Below are 12,354 nucleotides of genomic sequence, written 5' to 3' on the forward strand. Positions count from 1 at the left end.
TAATGAATCCAGAATGCATGACATTTTTGTTTTTTTTTAATTGCATTACAGAAAATAAAGAACTTTATCACAATATTCTAATTTTCTGAGACAGTCCTGTATATATACACCCACATACGTGTGAGCAGCCTTTGGCTCGACGCAAATACAAATGCAGTTTCAGGCTGTAGAGAAACAAAACACTTCCCCTGTGTTGCTTGTTAATCGGCTTTGTGATAATCCAGTAATAACTCTGAGCCGTCTGCGTGGGGGGCTGATGGGCCGTCGTTAGCTCCGTGGAGAGGTCTGAACTCCGTTCTCTGAATCCCTCGTCCGCTAACTTCGTTTGCCTTTTTTTTTCCATTTTGGTTTTGCGGCACATCATTTGTAGATATTCATTCTCGTTTCGGAGGAGACGGAGACGCAAACGTGCAGGGAGTGGGCTCACATACACAAATAATGTACATTACACATGCAAGATGAGATCTATCGCTGGTAAAATGTGAACTACACCATGTGTGTGTGTGTGTAGCCGTGCATGAGGGAGATTTTGAACCACCGTGCTTGCCGTAGTCGAGTGTGCAGAGTTTCCTCGGTGCAGTGAGGGATTAAAAGCAATGCTTGGTTTTAATTGAGGGGTTTTAGATAATCTGTTCTTTGGCTTGTTTACAACCACTGTCTGAGTGTTGTTGTTGTCTCCCCCCCCCCCCCCCCCCCCCCCCATCGGTCTCTCGTTCACAAGATCTCTCCACGATTTACTTTTGGCGAAAGACGGATAGAAGCCTCCGTTCTCCTCGCTTCTCAAACCTCGAAGGAGATTCATCATCACGTCGTGCCGTTGAGCCGCGAGGCGGAGGCCATCGATCCTCATGAGCACCGGCTGGCTGTGAACTTTATATCCTGACACGTCTTTAAGTGTGTGTGTGTGTGTGTGTGTGTGGGTGGGTGGGTGGGTGTGGTGTTTTTTGTGCGTTCCACTCCGTTTGGTTCACTTTCCAAACAGAAAGTTGGTGGAGTCGACCTCCTCTCGGCCTCCATTGATATTCTCCGGAGTGCCCCCCCCCCCCCTCTCCATACATATGCATGAGAGCTGTTGAGCTTTGGTATTGGATGGGCTTGATCCCTGTGTGTATGTGTGCGTAGCCTGTGCGTGTTTCTGAATCTATTGGAATAGGCAAGGTTCTGGCTCGCTCCGAATTATGGATCGGGAGCTGTGTCACATGCAGTTTACTTAGCGTGTGTGTGTCTGTGTGTGTGTGTGTGTGTGTGTGTGTGTGTGGGGGGGGGGGGGGTAGCTGAAAGGTCATGACTGGCTGGCTGCGGCTCTCCGCTGCCTCTGGCTGACTGGCTCTTAATTCAGCGTGATTGATGATGCTGTGAGGGAGTGAGAGAAGAGTGGCATCCAACTGATGGGGGGGGGGGGGGGGGGGGAGAACCAGTGCTTCAAGTGTAGAAACACCAGTACTGACCATTTATTTTTTGCGGGGTTTTGGAACATTATTATCTGTAGATAACACCCAAAAAGCCATAAGACAACATGTTCTATACTTTCATTATTATTGTATTATTTACCTATAACCCAGTCTTCATCCAAGCATTGTAATCTCTCTTGAGATATTGACCCTGTGAGGTCACACTAAAGCAAAACAGCGGATCCAGAAATCCTTTTGAGCGTTAATTCATGTTTTTGAAACAAAATCATGAACCGAACCCTCGTTCTCCCATTTCTTCGCTCCCTCCGTGCCTCGCAGCTCCTCCAGATGTTCTCCACATTGTTTGTTGTTGTTCATATGACCTCAAATGGCGGAGAAAGCGGCCTGAGATCTGGATATGAGAGGGTATTAAAAAAAAAAAAGAGTACCAGCAGCTTTGTCAGAAGTGCCAGAGATTAACGTTTACAAGTGTTGGGACCAGTGAGCACCAGCTCCACTTGGAGCACAGATATATATATATATATATATATAGTTTTCTTTTTTGTTTCGACAAGCTGTCGGGCATCTCTTCACACAAAGCGGTCTCCTGAGCAGCTGTTTGAGCTCATGTTGTTATTGTCTGTTAGCTGAGTGAACAGAGCCGTCTTCAGGGGTCAGGATGAGTGTTGCATCAGAAAATATGACATAATAAATATATATATATATATTTATATATATATACTTCATTGATAATGCGAAATTTGGTATACAGTCATCAAATAACAAGTATTTTCATTTTTTGTGTGTATGTTTCAATCGGATTACAATTGTAAACAGGAAAGATAAATAACAAAAAATAACAAAGGCAAAACAAAATAACAAATTATAATAATAATAAATATGACGTAATAAAATGATTTTACCGGCATAAAGTGCAAAAACACAACTCAACATTACGCCGAATGAGCTGGTCTATATTTCTGTTTTCTCATGCACCACAGCTAGAACGATATCGCCTGTAAGATTGAAGAATATTTCTTTTTTCTTCATATAAGCGCAAGGTTGTGTGTTTTGGCTGTACGGTCCTCTTTGGCTCCGATTTATATCAGATTTGTTATCACAACAGTAACATTCTCCAGATGTTTTATCTAATACTTTGGGACAATTTGCCCCACTTTTGTGGATTAAATGTTTGTGATCCGAATCAATCGTCAACTTCTAATTGGCAGATCCACATTTTCTTTACTCGTCGTGTCTCTCGGAGGACGAATCTTCCCACTTTGGATCATTTTCTTTAGCGCCACTCTCGGGTCAAAATGTCTCAGTCGAGATGTCTCCTCATCTCTCTGGGTTCTGTTGTGTTTCTGATCCACATTATAACAACTAGTTTTTATTTTAAGGAGACACGGATTGATCTGAACCGTCACCCTGACGGAGGGATATCGGGGTTTCAGACATTTCTCATAAGATCTCGCTCATTTAATATAAGAGTTTTAATGTTTCATGGAATAATGATTTCAATGTGTTTTCATTATTTAGTCTGTAAAGTTAATGAAAATACTAGAATAGGATTTTTTTCTGACGAACAGACAAAGACTGAAAGATATTCATAGCTTACAGGACATTGACATTTTCGGTTCTTTATTTTTTAATGAATGAAAATCCTCTGGTGTTGGTTCAGACAACATATGGAGTCGTAGAGCACCAGGCAGGCCTGTTTCTGCCGTGTCAGCCAGTGAAAAGATGTAAAACATCATCTTGGATAAAGACCGCGTGCACGTGCTCAACATGTCGATATTCCTCCACCCCCGCTGACCTCCATCTATTCCTCTGCAGTTACTTTGAGCTGGAGAGCAGCGGGGTGAGGGAGGAGATCCGCTACCACTACCGCTTCAAAGGCAAGCCGCGCTCCGAGTCCTTCCCCTACCGCCTCGCCGACGGCCAGTGGCACAAGATCGCCCTCACCATCAGCGCCACCCACCTCCTGCTGCACGTGGACTGTAACAGGTAACACACACACACACACACCTTTATGGCACAAGTGGAAGTGGCGCGTCTAATGAGCCGCCTGTGTTCATCAAGGTGAATGGCACACGGCGGTTGACGACAAAAGGCCGTATCTTTTCATGTAGCCTGGAGGGTGTGCGCTCGGCTCATAATCAAGTGGAAGGTAACAATGACATAATCGCCCCATCGATTGGGTCGGTGGAGGGCCTATTCGAGAGGAGCGCTCAGTCGGCGCTGATCCATAAACATGCACTTCAGCCGTGGCGATCCTTCTCAATCCTCGCACTCCGGGAAGGCATCGCTCGTCCTTTTTTTCTTTCTTTGTTGTTGCCGTCGCCAGACAGACGCGCCGAGACGCCGGCGGTCGACGTCTGAGTGGCGGCAGAGCTCTCACCCCGCGCCGATGAAAGCCTGTGTGATTTACATGCGTCGTGGTATTGATTCTTCCCAGACGCCCGTTATTCCCATCGGGCCGGCGGTTTGTCGATTTAATTATCGTGGCGGTGGCCGCAGCGAAGATGAAAGAGAGCGTCAAAGTGTGATTGGGGAGGAGAGATCAAAACTGTAATTGGATTCAAATTGGACTCCAAACTTTTTTTGCCCACTTCCAGTGCTTTTTGAGTGCGAGGCAGCTAATGAAGACGTGGTTTAAGGGGCTGCGTCAAGTCAAATCCGGCGGAACGGGATGTCACATCGGCGGATGAGAGCAGAGAATAATGGCATTAATAATAACGCAAGCGGCATCAGGATTCTCAATTGATCGTGATGTAACTTTGTTTCTCTGCTTCTCACCGTGGCACCGTCCATAACTTGCAGCCCGTCGGCCGTCTCCCGTCTGCCCGATTGTCTGTGAATGCAGCACGAGGGGCGTTTATCATCGCGGTACCAAAGTGAAGGCTGCTATTCAGCTGTTTGAAGGGGAGCTGATTTTAAACCCTTCTTTTTAAGGAGTACTTTACTCACAAAGAGACCATCTGTATAACAATGACTCACCTCGGAGAACACTCCGTTGCCCTCGCACGTCCTCACGGCCAGCGGAGGATTTTATATTGAGATGCATTTGTTCAGGCAGTACCGAGCATATGACTGGATCCATTAGATTTGGATAATTCTGCATAAGTCGAGTGAGGGTTTACCAGATGTTTCGGTGCATCCTTGCTGCTGTTCATGGCCCCTATTGATATCAAATCATCCAGACTTATCTTAGATTTTTTAATACCCTTCGCCGTGGAGGCGTGCAAGAAAAACAATGTTTGTTTTTTTGTAACCTTGGCCAGATCTGTGCCTTGCCACAATTCTGTCTCTGAGCTCCTTGGTCAGTTCCTTCGATTTCATGACTCTCATTGGCTCTGACATGCACTGTGAGCTGTACGGTCTTATAGAGACAGGTGTGTGCCTTTCTTAATCAAGTCCAATCAGTTTAATTAAACACAGCTGGACTCCAATGAAGGAGTAGAGCCATCTCAAGGAGGATCAGAAGAAGTGGACAGCATGTGAGTTAAATATGAGTGTCACAGCAAAGGGTCTGAATACTTCTGACCATGTGATATTTCAGTTTTTCTTTTTTAATAAATTTGCAAAAATGTCTACATTTTTGCTTTTTTCTGTCAAGATGGGGTGCTGACTGTACATTAATGGGAAATAAAATGAACTTTTTGGATTTTAGCAAATGGCTGCAATGAAACAAGAGATTGGAAATTTCTGAGATCGGAGTGGGACAAAGAAAACGTGACGTTGTGATCTTCGCAATAAAACATCTTCGATGTGTCGAGTCTTGGCGGTGTCGCCTTTTTCAACCCATTTTGCAGGTGTGTGTCTACACCGGGGACAATAAACATCCAAATTCCAAGGTTTCACTCGAGAATAACTCCACGAAGCGCGGCCGGTGGGCGTCGTCATGTATGCCGCGCGGACAAAAGCGTCTGTTGTGACAGGAAGCGTTGGACAGAATCTCTCTCTCTCTCGCCGACATTCATGCGGAGCGAGCTCAAAGTGCGACGGGCGAATGCAAATGTCACCGCGGTTACCAGGCGCCTCCCACCAGAGAGGCAGAAAAGGTCAAGCGGCTCCGCTCTCTAATCTCTAATGTTTTCCCCAAATGCATTTCACCAGCTGACACCACCTGCTGGCAAATCAGTTTCCACATGGCCTTCAAAGTAGCAATCACAGCTCATGATACCTGTCATCGGAGAAACAACACAGCACTTTAGGCGGATGTAATCCCCCCCCCACACACACACACACACACACCTCACAGGCGATACATCTGAACACATGGTGAAACTCTCCAGCTGTCATATCAAACCGTTGTGTTTGTTTGGGCAAAACTAATTTAAATTAATGCCGCGGCAGTGAGCCTGGAATTTTGAGGAGGAGGAGGAGGAAGAAGAAGAAGAAGATGAAAGAAAGGGTGACAAATCCGAAATACAGGAGGAATCCATCAGTGGAAATGTCTGGATCATAATCATTATTAATCCTTGAAGTTACGCATCTCTAATCCACACGGCACAATGACGAGTCATGCTCTGACAGCTCCTTTGACTGCAACGCCGTCCGTCAGGATGTCTTTCAAAACACTGCCAAAAATTGCATTTTTTAAAAAGCGGCTAACGTGACACCAACATTGGAGATCTACAGAGGAAGAACCTGCAGTTGTGGTTTCCGGTACTGTTGACACGCCGATGTTTTGATACGCTGTCGTCTCAACTTTTAACGAATCAAAAAACCTGCTCACAAAGGCAGCGGAGGAAGTTTTAATAGGACCCGTGTGCTCCGTGTGGTTTTATCGTCACGCATGGGAAGGAAGGTTTCCTCTGAATAATCATAATTAAGAATAATAGCATCCACCAAATCAATAGGGACCTGCAGCATAACATCCGGACCCTTAATTACATAATTCATAATAAATAAAAAAACATCAGTTTAACTGTTAATCCACCGTATTTATTCCCACATAGCATTGGGTTTTTCACTAAAAATGTCAATGACCTCTTCATTATTGGCTCAAACCCTTTACCATCACAGGTGTTTACTATTTACAGGAATGGATGTTCAAGGTATACAAAAACATCCCCAATAAACCCAACAATACTTCCTCATGTGATTCAGATGTTTCAGTGGAATATAATGTTTTTCCATCATTAGTTCTCAAGCGATAAAGCTTGTAATTTGGGTGCCTTTTGTGTCACCACAGTGAGCACAATATGTCCAGAATGACCAATCGGACTCTCCCAGAGGCGCCGATGAGTATCGTTTATGGATTTAGATTAGTTACAAAGAAAGGCTGATTCTTTTGCATATGATTAAGTGTGTTTCTTCACAACAACCAACTAATGCTGATGAAGTCATCTCACAACTGATTTCATTTTTTAATTTGACTTTTTCCCCTCGATCTTCAGCAACTACTTGGGTCAATTTGGCTTTTAAGGCAACTTTTTATACCAGGACAACGCCTGAAAAAGGAATATAAATTTTTTAAATCTGAACTGATCATCTCACTGCTCTTTAATAATAATAATATATAGCAGTTTTTAAGATATTCAAAGACGCTACACGTGTTACATGTTACGTTCACACACCGTAGACACAGCTACAGAGAGCAATTCAGGGTTAAGTGTCTTGCTCAAGGACACATCGACTCAGGCGGGGATTGAACCACACCCCCCCTTTATAAAAGGCGGACCTGCTAACCACTGACCCACAGTCGCCCATCATAATTGAGACCTGTAGGGCCGAAGAGTTTGAAGTGTTGGCAGTGATTTCTCAAAGCAAATTGGCAGCCTGGTTACCGTTTAGATTTTTGGCCCTGAACGCCACTTTATTGATTTCAAGGCTCAATAAATACTCTTTAAATGTGAAAGGGCGCAGCGCATCCTCACACGTCTTCATGGAGTTTTTACCGCGTTCCTTTGTCCTCGACAGCTCTCGCTTTATTGATGCCCGTTTCACTCTGGAGCCGTGGCACAGACTGACGTAATAAGAGCAGACAAAAGCAATTCAGAGAATGCTTCCCCGAATGCTGAAGGACACTCACAGCGTCAAATATTGAAATCTTTAGAAGAGAGACATGAATACAGGATAGGAGGTCAAGATGGTTCATCACATGTATTTAAGATGAGTGTTTAAAGGTTCTGTTGATGAAAAGGTAATGAATGAAATACATGAATTCAGAGGCCAATTCTGGAAATATCTTTGACCCCTGTTGCTCAACATCATTCATATAATTTGTGCTCCATCTAATGGAAGGTTTTTTTTTCTTCTTCTGTAATCTTCCTACTTTGGAAATGATTTACATTTATATTTTTCATTAATGGAAAAATCTACATTAAACATTTTATTATTAATGGACAGGGGAAAAAAGACATGAGAGAAAGAAAGAAATGCAACGCACTAATTGGAATAATCAAATTTTTTTTCTTCTTCCAATCTTATAATTCATCAAAATGGAGCATTGTATTTTGTTCCCGTGTGAGCCAGAAACCAGGATCGTCAACATCATCCTCTATTTGACTGGCGTGATCCGTTTGGAGGTCCCCGCTCCGCCCGTCTGGGTCGTTTACAGTCTGTTTGTTACAAGAAGCAAATCCCCGGGCTTTCTGCAGGGCGGCCGCTCTTCAATCCAACCGCCACTTAGTTTGACGGCGCCACAAGAGAACCAAGGACTCTTAGCTTCTGGGTGGGGATTTGGTCTTAATCTCAAAGGTGGATCAGAAACCCGAGAGTCTTTTTTCTCTCTTTCTCATCTGTCCTTTTTTCGTTGTCGTCTGAGATCGATCGGAGGACAACACCAGAGGTGAAGACATGTGGGCAACGTGCCGAGGGAGCACACGGGGGCCGCGCTGCCTTCGGCGGGGATCGAGTCGGTCAATGAACACGCGGAGACGCTTGTGAAGCGGGAAGAACGACCGCAAAACAAAGCGGGGGGGAAATGTGAAGGGTCCGCACAAAGCTGAAGAGTCCAAGAGCGGGACGACCGGTCATAACACAGCCACACACAAGACATCCACATCCACACGCCGGTCCCCTTCAAGACCTTGGTTAAAGCCGGGATGTGGTGTCTTCGCTCGGTTGTGATTGAATTGTCGAAATATGTTTACAGCCATGCACCCCCGAACCAGCGCTACGCCTTTTTGGTTTGGAAAAGATTTGTAATCCACAGCGCTGGGCCATCAGTGTCTGTTAGAATAGAATATGTCAAATTAAGTTCATGAACTTACATTTATATTTCATTGATTATTTATGAAATAACTATTTACAAAGGATTTTAAAAATATATTTAGAAAAATCTCACGTACCCCCAGGGGTACACATACCCCCATTAGAGAACCACTGGTTTAGGGGCATCTCCACCATTTTGACTCTTTGGGTTCATTCTTGAACGCTCATTAAAAGCAACTAAAGTTATGTAAATGATGAACAACAAACAGAACGGTGATAAATGGATCATAAGGAAGCCGGTTGTACACCGTGAAAAAAGACTTGACGTTGATGCTGTTAATTCAACTTCTGTCACTTTATCTAACTTTATTTTGTATCTACAGTATATGCACTTTTTTCCCCGTATTTTTTATTCTAACTTTATTTTAGTGTTATTTAATTGGTTTACTTTTATTAGAATAATATGTATCTCTTGCTGCCTGGGTTTCTGCTGCAAGAACTTGATTTAGCCTCTATGGATTAATACATTTTCTCAGTTTATGGGATAATGAAAATCCTAGTTTCAGTCTTCCTGAGAATATGGGTTTAACAGAACTGCAGCGCCTGAGTTTCCGGGGTTGGAGACGTACTGGAGCTAAACGTCTTATTGTTGTAGATTTGCCCGTTGTTCCTCTCAGCTCTGATAATATCGCCTGATTGTGGAGATGGAGTGAAGCAACACGAGCCTCCAGTCCGTCGCCCTTGAACAACTCGGCCGGCCCTCTGGTGCCTCCACTGCATCGCGGACACGCTTTTGCACTTTGTGTGTGAGCGCCGGGCGGGCTGCTGTCCCAAATCTGTGGCTCCCGTGAGGCTGTGTTCATCAGTTGTCATCAAATGTCTGCAGTGGGTGGCGTTTTGGAAATAGGACCAAAATCTAGCTTTTATATACAAAATTACAAATAATTAATATGGGGGGGGGGGGTAATTGACACGCACAATGCAGGCGTTTCGTAGTGAAAACACACAAAGAACGTGTAGTAACTATGTGTAGGATGTTGTGTGTGAGGATGGGTTTGGTGCAGTGACGCACCCTCTCCCGTCTTCTGCTCCGATCAACGCCGCGGAGCCATTCAGGCGCGACCCCGACAAGTGAACGTTGCACTAATGAGCCCAGCTCGCCCACAGAGGACAGTGTGCCGCCTGACCCCGCTGTGCCGTCTTTGGTACGTCCAATCGCAGTCTCCTAATGTGACAGGGCCTGGCCTGCTCTCCTGGACTCGCCTCATCTACTAATCATCTCGTGATCCCCCCCCCATCAGTAATTATGTCTTTTCTTCTCATTGATTTATGCCGTTTTCCTCATCGGCACGGCGTCTCTATCTTCCCTAATTAATGATCCGGATCACAGATGCGATAAATAAATGTCTGTCCACAAGTTTATTTTCTCAGAGCCCGGTGCCCCTGTTATTGTTCCTTAACAATATTAAATCAGGAGTCTTTTGATTTCCTCGCTGCATCCGTGAGAAACACCTTGAAAAGGTCGCCGGTGGAAGGGGATGTTTTATGTATGAACACTCCACACATAATGGGCCTCACATTTAATGGATCCATCTTGCCTCCAGGTGACAGTGGTATTAATTAAGTCAGGTTAGGGAGGGTACTTTAAGCTTAAAAAGCTTGAGAAAGTCAACCAACTACATAATCTAATTAGTCAATTAGGTGTTTAATTATTGCTTTTAGTGGCTAATTTCAAAAATATCTCCTGGCCAGCGAGCCACAAAAGACTTGAGCCTCCTCATGCAGAGGAGAAGCTGTCGTTCGGAAATTTTGAAATAGACAAATTTCCACAGCTGGCTCCGAGTTGGGATCCATTGTTACAATATAAATGTGCGCTCAAGGTAAAAATATCACCCCATAAGCTGATAAGCAAACAATATCAGTTGCCAGTAAAAAAAACATGATTTATTTTGAAAAAAAACCACAAACCGCGGGCGTTTTATTTATTTATAAATAAAATTATATATATATATAAAATATATATTATTTGAAATACAAATTATTTGCACAATAATATTTTGCTTTTTTTTGACGAGTACTTTCACAAATATCGTGAATATTACGACGAAAAAAAGCGGCATAAAAAATTCTGGTTTACGGTTAATTTGGACACTGAAGAAATGTAATTGTTCATTAATGGTCAAACTGGTGAGGATGGTTTCTTCAAATTTGAAAATGTTTCACATCAGCAACAGCACTAAATACTGTACTAATACTGAAACTAACAATATAACCAATATCTTGTAAATAAACCTAGCAAGCATAATAAATATTACACATTAACAAAACAGAGTCTCCGTGGTCCAAACCCAGACGGCAAAATGACTCCCAGTTCAAACCAAAGGCAGCGGGCACCAGGTTCACTCCTCGCGTCCTCTTTTCACAATAAAAGCCTGAGACAAAACGGTTGCAGAGCATTTCACTGAAAGGAAACTCGATAGAATAACTTGCAGTAGTTTAAGCTGCTTGTCACGGCCTCATTGTGTCGATGCCTTTTTATTTTTTATTTTTTTATGACCAAAAAATAGCACAATAAAATTAATTCATACGTCTCTGCTAACAGGACTACTTTCGCTCACTAGCCGTATAATAAGTTCCCTCAGTACGTTGAACAAGCACATCAGGGAAATAAACACAGACATAGAATAAAAAGGTAAATGAATAAAAAAAATATATAATAAAAACAATACACATGTTAATAGTGCAATCAAAAAAGTGTAATAGATTAGAAAGATTTGTACAAGCCGCTCTGGTTTAAGGAGAATAATGTAATATTGTTGAGGCAGTTTTCTATTTGTCAACAACATACAGGACATTTGAAAACTTTGGTTTGACCTCGACACAAATCTCTGCACCTATCGACCGTTTTGATATTCCACTTGTGCTGTTATGAATGCTGGTGTTACCGGGGGTTAGAAATACCTCGGCTTTCTTACAGTCTCCGACTTCCAGAGCAACAAAAAAAAAGAAGCTTGTGACTCATCGTCTCCAGATGAAAAATGGAATTTTCTTTCTCGCTGCCGCAGCAATTCTGCGAGACGCTTAGAAATAATGATATGTATGGAATACAAAATGTTATTGCATTCAGATGCGCGAGTCCGAAGGACGTGTTGCCTCGCACAGAGTCGTGACTTCTGCAGTCCTCTGCCTTTTCACATTGGAACTACTTACTGAGGGTCACACACACACACACGCACACATTTGCGTGATATTACCGACAGTCGTGCCGCCGTCGAGTCGAGACAAGGTCGGACGCTTAACCGTAGGATGTCATTGCGATGGCCACATTCTCCTAATTGAATTAGTGGCAGACGCCCAGGACATGCTCCCTCGTCACGGCTATCCGAGTCAGCTCTTTTGTTTTTGGACCTGAATGGCTCATCGCGGTGATGACATTGGCTCTGCCCGTCACTTCCAGCCACGCGGTCGTCCCCTGTCCACGCGGAAGGTCATCATCGCGTTCCCCTTTTGTGAGGAGGCCTTTTTCGATGCCCTCGGCGGCGCCCGTTCGGTTCCCGCCTCCAGCTCCTTCGCCGCTGTTTTTCCCGGCGTTCCAGTTCAGCCGGGGCTCTGCTGCACGTGTGATCTTCAGATGTCGTCATGAAAGTCAACCGGCGAGCGGGGGTGGAGTTGAAAGTAACTGGTTTCCAATCGTCGGCTCTTTCCTCCGGGCGGGGGGGGCGGGGGGGCAGCGAAGAAATGGGCCGGAGACAAAAGCAATGCCCCCCTCCCCCCTCCACGATCTGCTCCACCTCCCTCT

General features: G+C 44.2%; 1 protein-coding gene across 1 annotated transcript in view; it reads left to right on the forward strand.

The window, feature by feature from the left end:
* LOC130192529 (protein kinase C-binding protein NELL1-like) overlaps positions 1-12,354 on the forward strand; it is a 238,494-nt gene that overhangs the window by 62,405 nt on the left and 163,735 nt on the right. The window contains 1 exon segment of the mRNA XM_056412589.1: positions 3,228-3,398. Coding sequence (XP_056268564.1) covers positions 3,228-3,398 — 171 coding nt within the window.

The sequence above is a fragment of the Pseudoliparis swirei genome, chromosome 4, assembly GCF_029220125.1.
Source record: "Pseudoliparis swirei isolate HS2019 ecotype Mariana Trench chromosome 4, NWPU_hadal_v1, whole genome shotgun sequence".
In the NCBI taxonomy this organism is placed as follows: Eukaryota; Metazoa; Chordata; class Actinopteri; order Perciformes; family Liparidae; genus Pseudoliparis; species Pseudoliparis swirei.